Below are 17,987 nucleotides of genomic sequence, written 5' to 3'. Positions count from 1 at the left end.
TGGAAACTGGGGGAAGAAATCTAATTAGGGAGGAACAACATAGAGCAGAGAGCCTCAAACTCTGTGTACAAACTACCCGGAAATCCATGGCTGATCCCTGAACTGTGCATGTGTAGCGGAGATTCCAATGAGCTCAGCAGAAAACAACAGTGGGAAGGCTACAAAAGCTGAGCTGATGTATCAGCTGCTACCCAATAAAAGGAAGGTGATTTAGAGCTTGAGTCTCTCCAAGTTAAGGGGTTTAGTTAACACCTAACTAAGCTTGCCTTTGAAACCAGAGAAAGGCTATGCCTTAGGTGAAAAAGCTATATCCCAGGTCTAAGAGATTTACATATCCACCCCAATAAAGTATAAAAACCAAGCCTTCACAAATGTATAGTGATTTAACTGCTTGCTACAACAAAAATCAACACTCTTCCAAGAAACCAGAATCTCTACAAAATATCATTCAAAGGGTCCAGTATACAAGCAAAAGTTGTTAACATGGAAGGTAGGTGGGAAGGAAGAAAGGAAGAAAGAGGGAAAGAGAGAAAGAGGAAGGAAGGGAGGAAGGGAGGAAGAAAGGGGGAAATGCTACCCAAGTCGAGAGAAAAGTGTCAATACAAACAAACCATAAGATGACCCTGACGTTGGAAATAGAAAACAAGGACCTAAAAGCAGCTATTACATATACATTCTTGGATAAAAAATAAACTATATGCAGAGATCTTATCAGGGAAATATAAACAAAACAAAAAACCGCACACACACACACAGAAATTCTATAACTGAAAAGAATAATATCTGAAATGAAAATTTCACTGGATGGCTTAACAGAAGATTGTAAAAGTCAGAAGAAATAGTCAATGAACTTGAAGACAGATCAACAGAAATTATCCAATCTGAAGAACAGAGGGGAAAAAAGATCTTCAATGACAGTATCAAGCAATCTAACATGTATGCAAATGGAATCTCAAGAGGAGTGGAGAGAATAGGGCAGAAAAATATATTTGAAGAAATAATGGACAAAATTTTCCGAATTTGGTCAAAAACATTGACTTATAGATCCAAGATCCTCAAACAACCCCAAGCAGAATTTCTCAAATCCCACTTGGTAACATCATAGTCAAACTGCTGAAAGGCAAGGATAAAAAAAAATTCTTAAAACAACCAGAGGAGAAAAGGAAACAATCTTAGTGTGGAAACAATATGATGACAGCAGATTCTCACCTGAAATAATGGATGCAAAAAGACAATAGAATGACCAAACTTTAAAATAACTGAAAGAAAAAAAAAATCAATCCACAATTATAAACTCAATAAAAATATTTTAAAATTAATGGAAAATGAAGTACTGTAGATAATGTGTAGAAACTGGAGCCCTTGTACATTGCTGGCGGAAATGTGAAATGGTGCAGCCACTGCGAAAACAGTTTTGCAGTCTCTCAGCAAGTTAAACAGAAAATTACCACATGATTCAGAAATTCCCAATCCTAAGTATACACCAAAAAGAATTGAAAACAGGCGTTCAAACAAAAACCTGTACATGAATGTGCATAGCCTCACTAATCACAATAGCCAAAAGGTGGAAACAACCTAAATGTCCATCAACTGATGAATGAATAAACAAAAGTAGTGCATCCATATAACGGAATACTATTCATTATTCAGACATATGCCACAACTCGGATAAAGCTTCAAAACATTATGTCAAGGGCTTCCCTGGTGGCATAGTGGTTAAGGATCTGCCTGCCAATGCAGGGGACATGGGTTCGATCCCTGGCCCAGGAAGATCCCACATGCTGCAGAGCAACTAAGCCCATGCACCACAACTACTGAGCCTGCACTCTAGAGCCCGCGAGCCACAACTACTGAGCCTGCGTGCCACAACCACTGACCCTGCATGCCACAACTACTGAAGCCCACGCGCCTAGAGCCCATGCTCCGCAACAAGAGAAGCCATGACCATGAGAAGCCTGCGCACCACAACAAAGACCCAACGCAGCCAAAAGTAAAAACAAAAAAACCCCACCTTATGTTAAGTAAGAGAAGCCAGACACAAAGGCCACATATTGTATGATTCCATTTACACGAAATATCCAGAATATGCAAATCAATAGAGACAGAAAGCAGATTTGTGGTTGCCAAGGGCTAAGGGAAGGAGAGAATGAGAAATAACTGCTTAATGGGTGTCGGGTTTCCCTTTGGGGTGATAAAAAATTCTGGAACTAGATAGCGTGATGGTTGCAAAACATTGTGAATGTACTTAATGACACTGAATTATACACTTTAAAATGGCTGAAATGGTAAATTTTATGTTATGTGTATTTTATGATACATATATATATAATATAGACAGATGATAGATAGATAAATATTAAGGCAAAATAGTTACTAAAATTTTTTTTTAAGTTGAGAGAATTTACTACAAGCAGATCTGTACTACAAGCAATGCTGAAAGAACTTCTTGGGGTTGAGGAAAAAGGATTCTGGATGAAGGCTCAGAGTTCCAGGAAGAAATAAAGATCACTGGAAATGATAACTATGGAGTACAGAGAAGACTACTTTTCCTTCTCTTCACTTCTTAAATAGTAATCTGACTGTTTAATGCAAAAAAGTATAATATTGAATTGTAAAGTTTATAACATATTCATATTTAAAGCATATGAGGGACTTCCCTGGTAGCACAGTGGTTAAGAATCTGCCTGCCAATGCAGGGGACATGGGTTCAAGCCCTGGTCTGGGAAGATCCCACATGCCACGGAGCAACTATACTACTGAAGCCCACATGCCCTAGAGCCTGCATGCCGCAACTACTGAGCCCACATGCCGCAACTACTGAAGCCCGTGTGCTTAGAGCCCATGTTCTGCAACAAGAGAAACCACCCAACAAGAAGCCTGGGGACTGCAACGAAGAGTAGCCCCCGATCGCTGCAACTGAGAAAGCCCATGCACAGCAATTAAGACCCAATGTACCCCTAAATAAATAAATCTTTAAAACAAATAAATAATAAAGCATATGACAACAATAGCACAAAGGATGGTGGGGTAGATAAATGAACTGTTAAAATTGTACTGTTAAAATTTTCTTTCATTTTACATGGAATAATCCCATGTTTACTATGATAAGTTAAGGATACAGATTTTAATCCTTAGGAGTACTAATACATGATACAGAGAAGTATAACTAAAAACCCAATAAAGGAAAATATGTAACTTCTGCTTCCGGTCATGATAGACTAAGTCATACTGAACTTGCCCTCCCACCATAAACAACTAGAAAATGGAATGAAATTTATGAAACAAATGTCCACAGACATTGAACAATATGAGCACTGATTCCTGAGAGAAGGAAAACACACAAGGTAATTCCTGGAAGCACTTACTGCACTGGAGCTCATGAGGGTGACACTATGTAGAACATGGCAATCTCTCTGAATTGAAGAGCGAGAAATCAGAGTACAAGGAGGCTGAGGCAAATTTGGTGAGAGGAATACCAGAGAAAAGAGAATTATGTAGAAAATTATTCATTCATGGGGTCAAAACTTATTGAACTGTATACTTCTGGTGTGTGTAAATTAAATACACGTAATGAGTTGTATGCAAATTACACTTCAATAAAGTTAATTTAAAATGTGTAAATAATTATTAAAATAAGAAATAGAAAACATGTGTGGCCCTATATAGATGAAAGAGAATGAATTTGTTATCAAAAACTTCCCCACAAAGAAAACTACAGGTCCAGATGGTTTCACTGTGAACTCAAAGTTCGATTAAACTCTTAAGGAAAAAGCAATATGATCTTTAAAAAAAAAAAAGTTTTCAGAAAATAGAGGAGGAAAAATGCCCAAGTCTTTTTATGAGAACAGCTAAGTCCTCATAATTAAAAACTGACAGACATTAGAAGGAAAGCAAATTACAGATAAATAACAAATATGGAAATATAAAAAAGAATAATGTATCCAAAAGAAGTTTATCCCAGTAATAATAAGGTTATTCCCAGGAACAAAAAGTTAGTTTAGTATTCCAAATCAATGCTATATTGTGCTATATTGACATAATAAAGGATAAAAATATAATCACCTCAATATAGATGCAGAAAAAGCATTTGATAAGATTCAGCACCTATTCCTGACAAATACTCTCAACAAACTTAGAAGTGACTGTCCTCATCTGACAAATGGCATATATAAAAAATCTGCTGCTAATCACATACTTAATAATTAATTGTGAAATATTGAGAACTTCTCCCCTATGATAAGGAACAAAGCAAGTATATCTGTTCTCACCACTTCTAGTAAACATTTTACTAGAAGTTCTAGCCAGTCCAATAAGGCAAGAAAAAGAAATAAAAGGCAAAATATTTGAAAGGAAAAAGCAAAAATGTTTTTATTCACAGAAGACATGACAGTTTATTTAGAAAATCCACACAAATCAATAAATAAGCTGCTAGAACTAATAAATGGATTTAGCATGGTTTTCAGACACAAGGTCAATATTCAAAAATCAAATATATTTCTATATAATAACAGCAAAATTATTATAATATGAAAACTTTTAAAGCAATCCCATTTTTTAGAAGCGCTAAAAATATGAAATACTTAGAAATACATTTAATAAAAGATAAGCAAGCCCTCCACTGTGAAAACTACAAAGTATTGCTGAGAAAAATTAAAGCCTTATATGAATGGAGAGCTATACCATGATCATGAATCAGAAGATTCACTATTAAGACCTCCATTCTCCCCAAATTGGTCTGCAAATTCATCACAATCCTAACCCCAATTCCAATAGACTTTTTTTTGGAAGACATTGATAAAAGGATTGTAAAATTGTTATGGAAATGCAAAAGAACTAGAGTGGTCAAAACAGTCTTAAAAAAGAAGAAATTACAATTACATACCATTCCATTCTTACTGGAACAGCTAAATTTAAAAAGACTAATAACATCAAATCTTAGCAAGAATGTGGAACAATTGGAACACTGTGCTTGTGAGAGTATAGAATGTTAACATCTCTTTGGAAAACAATTTGGCTGTTTCTTATTAAAATTAAACAACTCAGTTAAAAACGGGCAAAATCTTGAAAAGGCACTTCACAAAAGAATATATACAAATGGCTAGTAAGCACATCAGTTAGGCATACAAAAAGATGCTCAATGGGCTTCCCTGGTGGAGCAGTGGTTGAGAGTCTGCCTGCCGATGCAGGGGACACGGGTTCGTGCCCCGGTCCGGGAAGATCCCACATGCCGCAGAGCGGCTGGGCCCATGAGCCATGGCCACTGAGCTCCGCAACGGGAGAGGCCACAACAGTGAGAGGCCTGCGTACCGCAAAAACAACAACAACAAAAAAAAGATGCTCAACATCATAAGTCAACAGGGAAGAGCAAATTAAAATCACAATGAGAAAGCATTTCATACCCACCAGAATGGCTAAAATTAAAGGCTGACAACACCAAATGTTGACAAAGATATGGAGCAATTAGAACATACTTTGCTAATAGGAGTGTAACGTGGTAAAACCACTTTAGAAAATAGTTTAGCTCTTTCTTATAAAGTTAAACATACACCACAACCGAGCAATTCCACTCCTAGGGGTTTGCCCAAGGGAAGTAAAAACATACATATTGATAGAAAGACATATACAAGAATGTTCACAGAAGCTTAAAGGCTAAAACTAGAAATATCTCCAACATCTATCCACAGGAGAATGGGTGAATAAAATTGTGGTTATTTATACAATGGAACAATACTTAGTAACAAAAATAAACTACTGATACACATGTAACAACATGAATAAATCTCAAAAACATTATGCTAAGTGAAAGAAACTATACACAAAAGAGTATATACGGTATGGTTCCATTTACATGAGGTTCAAGAATAAGTAAAACTGATCTATGATGACAGAAATCAGAACAGAGGTTGCTAAGTGGGGGGAACTTTCTGGGAGGTGATGGAAACATGTATGCATTTATCAAAACTTATTAAATTGTACACTTAGAATTGGTGTACTCTGTATATGTAAATTTTACCTCAGTTAAAAAAAAAAAAGATGTTTACAGCAATTTTTAAAATGGAAACAACTTAAATATTTTCTAGTGGGGGATAGTTAATAACGTGTATACCCAAACTCCACACCGCTGAAAATGATACGAGAGAAAGCACCTTATTGACAAGGAGAGATGTTCATGACAATTTATGTGTAAAAGAAAGTTATCAAACAGCATGTAGAGTACTACAGACATGTAAGCACAGAAAAAGGTCTGGAGGCTTTTCACCAAAGTGAGACTGGAGGTTACCTTAAGAGGTATAATTCTGGATGTTTTCACTTTTTCTACACGGAACACGTACTTGCTTTTGTAATAAGAAAAAAAATATTTCTAGATAGATGTTATAGACCCATAGATACAGTTAATTCTCCTTATTCATGGTAGTTACATTTCATAAAGTCCCCAGAACTCTGAATTAGTGAATACTGAACCATCACTCATGGGAGAAATACAGGATTTGGTTCCTGTGAGCATCTGGTCACAACATTTTCGTCAGCTAATCAATACATAACCTTGTTTTATGTGGGCTTTTATCGAAGGACATCTTATTGAATATATAGTGCAGATTCACTAACATTGAACTCACAGCCAACAGCACTATAACTCATGCCAAACAAAGCTTACTTATCACATGTATTTTCTCAGGAAGGCACATCATAGTCTTTTTGCACTTAAGAACACTGGACAGCACTATGCTTGGGGACATTTTAGACAAGGGAATTGTCACAAAAAAGGGGGGGGGCACAAAAATGCGAAAAACACGGCACTAAACAGACCATGGAAAGGACACTTGTTTGCATGAGAACTGGAACGAGGAAGCAGAGGGTCACCTTGTTCAACCTCAGCTGGTAACACACGTGTTCGGTGACTCAAACTGTCTGTCACTCTGCACATAGCTGTGAATGACCACAAAAGTGGTCATTGATTTGGGGGGGGGGGGGTAACAAATAAATTTTAGCAAGTAGGCCAAATTCACAAATATAGAATCGTCAAATAGTTAGGATCAACTGTATATAGACTTATCTATGGAGGAAAGTATCCCCAAGCTTCGGGCCAGCACTCCTGGGGTGTCCAGGGAGGAAAGGGAGGGGGAGACCCAGCAGGGGGGAAGCAGGCCCAGAGACAGGCCACCTGGGAGGCAGGAGCCACCTACCTCCAGGCAGTCCCAGCCCCAAGTCGTAAGACCAGAGACCTGACAACTTGGAAGGAAAGCCAGACACAGCAAAGAAAGATGCATCTCCTGGGGAATCTCATCTGAACCAAAGCAAAACCACAGAGGAGGGCACCCCTGACCTGTTGGCTTTCCAGAGAGGCTGGACTGGGAACCGAGTGGGAGTTCATGGTCCAGACCCCTCCACAACCATCTCAGGAATGTGTCTGAAGTCACGGACACCGCCTTGATTTTGTCTTCTGTCATTACTGTTTCATGCTTGGGAATGCAAAGTCTTTACCAGGGCTTACAGGAGCCAGTCCCGACCTCAGCCCGGGGCCTCACGCTCCCAGGAATTCCTCAGCCCCGCAGGGTTCCCAGGACCCTCGTGCTCAGAGCTGGGAAGGAGCTGCTCAACCCTGATACTCCCTGAAACAGGCAAGCCTCACCCCATGCCCTAAGGTGAACACGCATTCCTCATCGAAGTGGGCGAACCTGGAAGGTTCCTCCACCAGGGAGGGGCTGGCAGAGACTCTGAGGCTGACGGTGTCTGGAGTGGTGCCGACACCTCTTAATAATTAGCTCAGGACGCCGAGACGTTTCTGGGGAGTGCATCGATAACCCACATCCCCGTGGCCTACCAGGTCAGAGCTTTCTTCTGGAGGTGACGTGCCAAGCTCTCAAGGGCGGGCATCTTTGGGGGCACTTGACCAGCTCACAGTTACATCTCCTCTCCCAGGAAGGATGGGCCCCCCAGCCCTGCTTGAACCTACCCCTGTCCTGACGGGCAGAACCTCCCTGAGGACAAGGATTGCCCCCCACACATGCCAGGTCTGCTGCTTGCCAAATGCTGTGCTTCGTCCATTCGGTCTGCAAGAATTACCTAAACATGGACGTGGGCAAAAAGGTGAGGGCCTGACCTTCGAGCGTCACGCTACGGCATTCTCTAGGGAGCCCACCCAAGGGCCATGGGACTTCCTGGGGGAAGTTCACCTTGTCCACTTGCCATTCACTGTGTATGACAGCCAAGGTTCTGCAAAGCTGGATGTTAACTTGTACGAAACTGGGGATATGTAAACGATTTCTGCTCGGTAGAAAGGATAACCCCAAAGGTTTTGTTTTTATTGTCCTGTAGGATCTAACGTAGTGATTTTATTTCAGGTTCTTATTTCATATATATTTTTTAAAAAATCATAGTTCCTGTATTTTAATATGTATGAAATATATGCATTCTATATGTGTATATTCGTATATATGTGTACACACACACACACACACACACACACACACACACACACACACACACACACACACACACATCAGTAAAGGATTAACCTAACCCAAAGAGAGGTCTGGCCTTTGCACTTGGCTCCTGGGAGCTACCTCTAAGCTCCTGAAATGTCCTATCTGATAAGAGGGTCTGGGAGCCTTGGGCCAGATAGTCTATGCCAACGTTGTGATTTCTGGGGCCATCCCTTGTGCCAGTTCAACCAGCAGAGGGGCTAGAAACAGCTCAGCCATGCAGGAAGCCACCGTGTATACACGACTGAGTCCCACCAAGAGCTCCGGTTCAGGGCAGCAACCCAAGCGTGGTCTTGGGGACCCCAATCTGCATATTTATCAGGTTCTCTAATCTCTTTTGAATCAGCTTTGCCATGTTGCTGGTTCCACAAGCCATGCGTTCGATACAACGCACGCTCACAAGCCACTTGTGTGAGAATTACGACTTACACATTTTGAGACTTACTACACTTCATCTCGTGGTTCATTCATTCCTCTAATGAAGAGAATATGAAGAGAGATGAAAAACATATACGTTCCAGCACTGCAGTGTTCCCAAGAGAGGAAGGAAGGGGCCCCATGCGGGTGGGGCTTAGTTACCCCTAGAGGAACTGGACAGCCCTGCGGGGTGGCGAGGGGCGGGGGGAGGCCGACGTGAAGACACAGGATCATAGTTGGCCGAGGCGATGACGAGGGGGCGGGTGGGTGGCGGGGGGCGCCCTCAGAGGCTCCGGAGCTGAAAGAAGGACCCGGGAGCCTTCCTGAGGCTTAGGGAGGGCTTCTACAGTTGAAGTCTTGATGGCAAGCCAGTACTTCGTCGGGTGGAGCCAATGGTGTTTATTTTATTGGTCACTGAAAAGCGCTGAGTCAGTTACTCAAGGGCAAATCAGTCACTGCCCTTGAAAGCCCTGTCTCCCCAGCCCCCCGCAGAATCCAGAGGACAGGTCTGCTCTACTCTGCTGGAGGGACCAGAGGTCTCTCCCACAACCATGGTCCAAACCTGCTTCTGAGGGCCTCCGACCTCAACAAGGGACCCAGTGTGAGCCGTGGTCATTCAACACATAAAGCACAAAGTCCTGCCACCCACGCCTTCACCTGGGGGAGCCAGGCCTCCCCTCAGCCCCTCACACCTGGGGTCCCTTCTGTTTCTCAGGCAGTCCTGCGCCCCCCAAGTATGGGCCAGCCCCTGAGGCTGTCCACCTCCCTTCCCAGAACCAGGCTCACAGACCAGTAAAGGAGGTACCACTGGACGCTTCCATGTCCCAGCCCCTTCCTTCAGCTCAGCTTTGGGCCACAGGCTCACTGAAGCACCATCATCGTTACTATTACTGCCCTTGCTGTTCTTCGGCTATTATGCGTAATCCAAAGACTTTTAGGCAGTTTACAATAAAAGCATACACATATAGAGTACTTGTATTTTAAATATACGTATAACTAAAATCAGTAAGTTAGGTAATAAAAAAAGATGAGAGAGGATCATTTTGTCAGAAAGTTGAGGTTGAGGAGAACTACTGTTTCCAAATTCAAAACTGACCCCTGAGCCTTGGGACTGCCCAGCTCTCCTGGAAAACCAGGTGGGCCGCAAACCTGTTTGTCAGGCAGGACCCACTGTCCCTGGATGTGGGTGCGGCAGGATGGGCTCTGTTGCTGTCTCTGAATCCCACCTGAGCGCTGCTCTCTGGGCCCATCAAGTTCCAGAGCCAGACTGAGCCTGGCTCCTGGGCTCAGAAGGAAGGCTCTGGCTCTGGGTCCCGACCTCCCCTCCTCCCTCTGGGCACCTGCCCAGCAACAGGGCCAGGGCAGCAGGATGAGGCCTTCCTGCTGCTGCCGCCCACCAGGTCCATCTGCCTTATTCTACAACCGGCATGGCTTCAAGGCTCCTGGATCCTCATCTGCATTTGCTCAGAGCCCAGATATCCAGCTCTGCCTGCCCTGGCTCTGGGGTAAGTCAGAGCCAGAGCAGAAGACACAGGCTGTACACTGAATCTCCTCCTCAGGCCAGGGCTTACGATTCTCCTTCATGCCTGGCCCAAGCAGTGCACACGGGACCCCACCTCTGTGCCCACAGGCAGGGTGCCAGGCTCTCCCCAGTTTGGCCAGTCCCGAGCATTTGGTTCAGGGATGCTTAGGAAAAAGAAGGAAGGAATGTGGAAGAAAGGAGAGCTGCTTGCAGAAGGAGGGCAGGGGAGGGAAGAGCATCTGTAGACTCTGAAGCTCGGCCCGGCCAGCACCCCCTCCTCTTGCCCCCTGCCCCTGGCAGACTCACCCTCGTCACAGTTGTTCCCGGTAAAGCCAGGGCAGCACCTCCACTCCAGCGCCGTCACTGTGCGGTAGGACACTCTGTACGTGGGTCTGATCAGAGTCCTGTAACTAACACAAGGGCAGAGTCAGGACAGTGTGAGCACCTACCTGCCCACCCCAGATCCCACTCCTGCTGAAACCACCCAGCCTAGGGCTCTGGGAGCCCCCCAGGCAGTAGAGCCCATCATCCTAGCTCTGTGCCCACAGGCTATGTGGCCCTGGGTGAGTGACCACCCCTCTCTGTGTCGGGTGCATTGTAAAGTCCCTTCCAGCTCTGCCTTCTCACAAATCTCCAAGGGTGGCCCCCTAGGGTGGGGAAATGACTGCTACGGACTGAATTGTGTCTCCCAGAAATCATATGTTGAAGCCCTAACCCCCACAATGTGACTGTACTTAAGCATAGGCTCTGAAGAGGTAATTAGGTTAAATGAGGTCAGAGGGGTGGGGCCCTAATCCAATAAGATTGGTGGCCTTTTAAGAAGAGGAGGACAGACAGAGATCTCTGTGCACATGCACACACTGAACAAAGGCCATGTGAGGACACAGAGAGGTGGCTGGCTGAGAAAATTAATTTCTGTGTTGCAGCCATCTGGTCCATGATATTTTGTTAAGGCAGCCCAAGATAATGAATAAGGAAAAGAAAAATATCATTAGAACCTGTACAACTTCCAACCACCCACAAGTCACTTAACTCCAACTTTTTCCCAATCATTATTTCTTTTGGTTGATTCATCCAATGAATATATATATGTATTTTTTTTGGCCGCGCCCCGTGGCATGTGGGATTTTAGTTCCCCAACCAGGGACTGAACCCCTGCCCCCTGCGGTAGAAGCATGGAGTCTTAACCACTGGACTGCCAGGGAAGTCCCCAATGAATATTTATTGAGCATCAACTACAGGCAATACTGTGGTCACAGATTAATAAAACGGAGTCCCATCCTTGAGAAAATCCCAGCCTGATAGATGAGAGAGAGAGACACTCCAGTGAAAACTTGCAATTCAGTAGTGGGGCCCTTGCAGCAACCAAACGCTCCTGCAAAGCGCTGTGGGATTCCATGGTAAATTTTCACACAATTTTGAAATTTTTCTTGAAAATAAGTTTGATACTATTTTGTGAAACTCCAAGAATAGTGAATATAAAATATATGACCAAACCACACTGAGATATCACCTCACGCCTGTTAGAATGGCTATTATCAAAAAGACAAGAAATAAGTGTTGGTGAGGATATGGAGAAAAGGGAACCTTCACGCACTGTTGATGGGAATGTAAATTGGAAACCGTGGAAAACAGGACGGTAGTTGCTAAAAAAAAGTTAGAAATAGAACTACCATAACATCCACTTCTGGGTGTTTATCCAAAGGAAATGAAAACACTAACTCAAAAAGATGTCTGAACCCCCATGTGCACTGCAGCATTATTTGCAGTAGCCAAGATATGGAAGCAACCAAAGTACCCATCAACGGGTGAGTGGATAAAGAAAACATGGCACACGTACACACACACACGCACACACACGAATATTATTCAGCATAAAAAAGAATTAAATCTTGCCATTTTCGACAACATGGAAAGACCTTGGACAAATACTGTACGATCTCCCTTATAGGTGGAATCTAAAAACAAAAAAATAAAAACAAACCAAGCTCATAGACACAGAGGACAGACTGGTGGTTGCCAGCAACTGGGGGACGGTGGATAGGGAGCAGTGCAAAATGGGTGAAGGTGGTCAAAAGGCACAAACTTCCAGTTATAATAAGTCATGGGATGTAATGTACAGCATGGCAACTATAGTTAATAATACTGTATTGCATATTTCAAAATCGCTCAGAGTAGATCTTAAAAGTTCTCATTACAAGAAAAAAAAATTTTGTAACTACTTGTGGTGACAGATGTTAACTAGACCTATTTGCGGTGATCATTTCACAACATACACAAATATCGAATCACTATGTGGCACACATGAAACTAATTCAATGTTATCTATCACTTACACCTCAATGAACACACACACACACAAACACAAGAACATGTGACTGATTTTCACGAGGGGCAAAAATTCGGCTTTATTATTCGATTTACACGCATCATTATAACTTGGCTGCTTGATAAAGTCTGCACAACTTCCTCTTGAAAGCAAAACTGCATGACTTCACAGAATTTGCATCTGCTGACACCATGCAACTTAATCGTGAATGGGAAAATTATGAATTAATTGGTGGCAGCAGGCGTGACGTTTTGAGATGCACTGTTGACAGGAAAATACATAAGTCAGGTTTTGAATTTCAGAAATACTGCACTAAATCTGAAGAATCCTGCTACACTAATTTTTCTTTCAAAAAAAAAAATCCTCTCACTCATGTTTCGTAAACATTCCGGCAAACCAGCTTCCCTCTGGAGCTCTAAGTGGGAAGCGGGGTGGGGGCAGGGGCTGGCAGTGCGCAGCCAGGGACTGGAACTTTCGAGTGAGGAGCCAGGAGTCTGCACGGAGAAGTGCCCAAGAGCAAATGCAGGCCTTTGGTCTCTCAGATCCATGGCAGGAAGCAGCTGGCATAGGCCACTGGGGAGGGGGTGGGGGGGTGGCAGAGGACCAGTCATTGTCACCACTCCTTATAGAAGGAGCCTGGTGGGACATAAGTGGGTAGGCGAGCCTGGGTCCGAGGAGTCCCAATAGACTGTCTGTATGACAAACACACACACGATTTCTCATTCACATATACACTCACATGCTCACACACATGCTCACACACACACACACACACACACACACACACACACATGCTCACACCCTCTTCCTGCTGGAAACTTCCCAGCCAGGAACTGGCCCAGCTGGGAAAGGGAAGACGCTTTCATTTCAATTTAAAAAGTCAGTTTTAAAATTAATTCTTGAAAGAAGATTGTTGCTCTGGCTGAGAGGGACCAGAAAAGCTATGGAATCCCTCCCATGACCACTGCACCATGGAAGAGATGGAGCCCCGGGCTGTGGGGTCATAAGCTGAGAGTTTAGGGCCCTGCCCCTGATTCACCATGTGAATTGCACACGTTCCTTAACCTCCCTGAGCCCGTTTCCGGGTCTGCACGCCGAGGACCGGGATGCTGGGTATGAGGCTCCCTGGGAGAGCACGTGTGAGAGCAGAAAGGGACGTGTAGCTGCTGGGCTTGCGAAACACAGATCTGACCCCTTTCTTCCTGGCCAGCACCTTTCGCCTGTCCCCACTGTGGTCAGGAGAGAGTCTGAGCTGTTTAGCCACGGGGCCCAGCCCTTCTCCAGCTGCCACAGCTGCCCTCAGGCCCCCTGTGCCATAGGCTGCCCCTCGGCCTGCAGCCCATGAGCCCTCCAGAGGCGCCAGGCACTCCTCACTTCGTGCCCTGAGTGATGATGGTGATAAACTAATAATAGCTATAGTAAGAGCTTTGTGTACTTACCACGTATCAGGCACCGTGCTGAGTGCTTTACACTTGCTGACGCAAAACAACCCTGACAGGTGGATGCTATTACTATTCCTAATTTACAGATGAGGAAACTGAGGCGCCGAGAGCTTCAGTAACTTTATCAAGGTCACCCTGCTAGAAGGTGGTGGAACTTGGTTCCAAACCCAGGCAGAATTAGCAGAACCTAGGAATACTAATTTGTGTTCGTTCAGTACAGGGGAACATTGTTCCTCCCTGCATCTGCACAAGGTACTGATCTCAGGCCCCTGAACCAGAGGGAGAGCTCATCCCCCAGAGAAGGTCTCTTTCTGCCCCCTCCTTCTGAGGGCCACGGGCTGGCCTGTCCCCCTGCGGGACCAGAAGCATCATGGTGGCCTGCAAAGTCCAGGAGCAGAGAGAGCCAGTAGGTGGCGCTGCTTCCCCAGCCCAGCAGGCCAGAGCTCAGACCCTCAGATCTCCCCTGAATGCCCAGCGCAGGTGCAAGGGTTCATGGGCTGTCCCCATCTTTTCACCCTCCATGAAGAACTCCCAGCCCTTCCCCTGGGCTCCAGTCTGCAAACCCACTGATCTTTCTAAAATGCAGATCCGCTTTTGCGACTGCCCTCTCTCAAAACCTTCCATGGCTCCCATAGACTTAAGACCACACTCTCTAGGTCAGCAAACAAGGCCCTGCCTACCTTTCTCCCCTCCACTCCTCCCACCACAGCACAAACAAGCAGCTCTTCCTGCCTCTGGGCCTTTGCACACACATGCAGGCTCCTCTGCCTACTCACCCCTCCTTCTTTACTCTGATGAGAAAAATCCCCAAGGGCCTCCAGGGTGTGACTCCACAACCCCTTCTCTGTGGAGCACCCCCAGCCCCAGCCAGAGCGGACAGGCTCCCTCCTCAGTACCCCCAACACCCTGTACACAGCTTGGTTTTACGTGTGGGGTGCCTGCCATGAGCCGGGCACTGGGAATACGAGAATGAAGGAGGCAGCACGAGCTCCACTCTGCCAGAGCTGGTGGCACTAATCCTGTCTCACACACATAAATATGTGGCCATGCGTGGTGGTCAGTGCCAGGGAGGAAAGCGCTGAGTTCACTCCTCACATTGTAATGGATTTGTTTTCTCTTTTTCAATTAAAATATAATTTACATGCAGTAAAACACAGATGGTCCCCAACTTATGATGGTTTGACTTACAATTTTTTGGATTTCACGATGGTGCGAAAGTGATACGCATTCAGTAGAGACCACACTTGGAATTTTGAATTTTGATCTTTTCCCCAGGCTAGGCATATGGGGTACGGTACTCTCTGGTGATGATGGGAAGCTCCCAGTCAGCCCTGCGATCACAAGGGTAAACAGCCAATACTCAACTGGTACTGTGTTGCCAGCATTGTTTTTGATACTGTGTTTCGCGTTTTCCCATCCCATCGTGTCTACAAAATGCCCATCTGTGTCTCCTGCTTCTGGTGAGAAGAAGAGGAGGACAATACTCTTGAGATGAAACTCAAGATAACTGCCCAGCATGAAGGCGGTAAGCCAGTAACAGCCATTGCAGGTGAGTTAGGACTTTGGCAATCGACGATCTTGACCATCTTAAAGGATAAGAAGCAAATGAGTGATGCAGTGAAATCATCAGCATTGGTTAAATTCACTGTCATCACGAAGAAAATGGCTGGGCTGATGGATGACATGGAAAAAAAAAAAAAAAACTCGTCTGGGAATTTCCTGGTGGTCCAGTTGATTAGGACTCCGCGCTTTCACTGCTGAGGGCGCGGGTTCAGTCCCTTGTGGGGGGACTGAGATCCCGCAAGCCGCACCGTGCAGCCAAATAAATAAATAAATAAGAAACAAAGAAAAAGAAAAAAAAAAAAAACTTGTCACGTGGATGGAAGACCAGGTACAGAAGTTCATACCACTTAGCCTACTGACCATCCAGGCTAAGGCAAGAAGTCTACCCATACACTAAAAAAGTGCGTTGATGATTCTACAAATAATGCAACTGTTTATACCAAGTTATGGCCGGTTCCAACGCTTCAAAAGGCAGCATAACTTTCATAATGTGAAAGTCAGCGGTGAGGCAGTAAGTGCCAATACTGAAGGTGCCGAAGTTTTTAAGGAAGAGCTGCAGAGGGTAATTGTGGATAAGGAATATTCGCCAGAACAAATATTGAATGTCGAGGAAATGAGCTTGTTCTGGAAGCGAATGCCAGAGCATACACACATTCATCAAGAGCCCAAGACAATGCCAGGATTCAAGGCATTCGAACACCGTGGAAGGCTGCTTTGGGGTAGAAATGGTGCAGGGTTCGAATGAAAGTTCTTCCTAATCTACCACTCGGAGAGCCCGAGAGCATTCAACTATGTGGGCAAGCATTCATTTCCCGTTTGTTATCACATCACAAGAAAGCCTGGATGACATAAGCATTGTCTGAAGCCTGGCTTTTGAAGTGTTTTATCCCTCAGACAAGAGAATATTGAAGACAAAACAACATCCCATTCAAGAGTCTGCTGATCTCAGACAACACACCAGGGCATCCGCAGCATACCAGCGACATGCATCCTGATGTCAAGGTTGTGTAGTTGCCACCGGACGCAACTGCACTCATTCAACCCATGGACCAGGGTGCCACAGCTACGTTCAAAGCACACTCTTTACACCAACTGTCTGTTCAGGCTGTTGAAGAGATGGGATCTGGCCGAACACTCTGAGAGTTTTGGAAAGCTTTTAACATTCTAAATGCTACCCAGACCATCGCTGCCTCGTGGGAAGGAGTCACATAGCAACGCATGAACAGCATTTAGAAGAAAGTTTTAAAGACATGCGTGAACACGTTCAAAGGCTTTAACTAAGATTCTGCTGTGGATGAAATAGTCCCAAGATATTAGTGCTTGGGAAACAGCTAGAATTGGACATTGACGAAGAGGATGTTCATGAGATTGTTGGTATTGAAGCTGAAGAACTTTCCACTGAGGAGCTGATCGAACTGGAGGAAGAAAGAAGGAAAGAAAGAGGAAGAAGTTATGGCTGAGGCACCAGGAAAGTTCACAGTAAAGAGACTGGCAGAGACGTTTGCTGCTATCAGAAGCGGTGTAAGGATGTTAGAAGAAATGGACGTCAATTATGAGACATTAGCAAGAGCTGACAGGCAGATACAGGATGTTCTTCCTTGCTCTAGAGAAATATAAAATGGAAAGAAGAAACAAACCGGACAGTCCAAACTTGATATCTCCCCAAAGAACACTATGCCTGCTAAACCATCAACAAGTGCCGATGCCCCAGTGCCTTCTCCCAGCTATTCTCCAGGCATATCAGAAGAGGGAGAAATTGACGACCTTGTCGCCGTAGCATCACCATCATGCAGCAATTAATCTTAGTTCAATGCTTCAAACACTCTTCAGGCCCAACGTGCCTTCAGCTGTGTACGATAACGGCGGGTACCCTTCCGTTCTGTTCTTCACTTTTAGTACAGTATTCAATACATTACATGAGATGGCCAACACTTTACTATTAAACAGGGTTTGTATTAGATGAGTTTGCCCAACTGTAGGCTAATGGAAGTGTTCTCAGCATGTTTAAGGCAGGCTAGGCTAAGCTACAATGTTCAGTAGGTGTATTTAATGCATTTTCGACTTGCAATGGGTTTATCGCGAATGTAACCCCATCCTTAAGTCGAGGAAGATCTGTAGATAAATCTAGTGTTTAGCTCAGTGAACTCTTACCTATTCAATATGTTTACACCAACATTCCCATTGCTCCAAAGTCCTTTTGTGCCCCTTCCAAATTGATTACCCAGCCCCCA

At 44.4% G+C, this 17,987-nt stretch overlaps 1 protein-coding gene across 2 annotated transcripts in view; it reads right to left on the bottom strand.

Annotated features, from left to right (window-relative positions):
- COL26A1 (collagen type XXVI alpha 1 chain) overlaps positions 1-17,987 on the bottom strand; it is a gene marked incomplete at both ends in the record, with an annotated part of 176,169 nt that overhangs the window by 90,754 nt on the left and 67,428 nt on the right. The window contains one exon of one of the 2 annotated variants that reach the window (XM_082857331.1): positions 10,729-10,832. In XM_082857331.1, the coding sequence (XP_082713457.1) occupies positions 10,729-10,832 (104 nt within the window). The remainder of the gene's footprint in view (positions 1-10,728; positions 10,833-17,987) is intronic. The other variant, XM_082857332.1, reaches the window with a different exon arrangement.

This window comes from Leucopleurus acutus (genome assembly GCF_964270905.1).
Source record: "Leucopleurus acutus genome assembly, chromosome: 16".
Lineage (NCBI taxonomy): Eukaryota > Metazoa > Chordata > Mammalia > Artiodactyla > Delphinidae > Leucopleurus > Leucopleurus acutus.
Note: the sequence above shows the minus strand (reverse complement) of the source record. Positions and strands in the feature narration are given on the sequence as shown.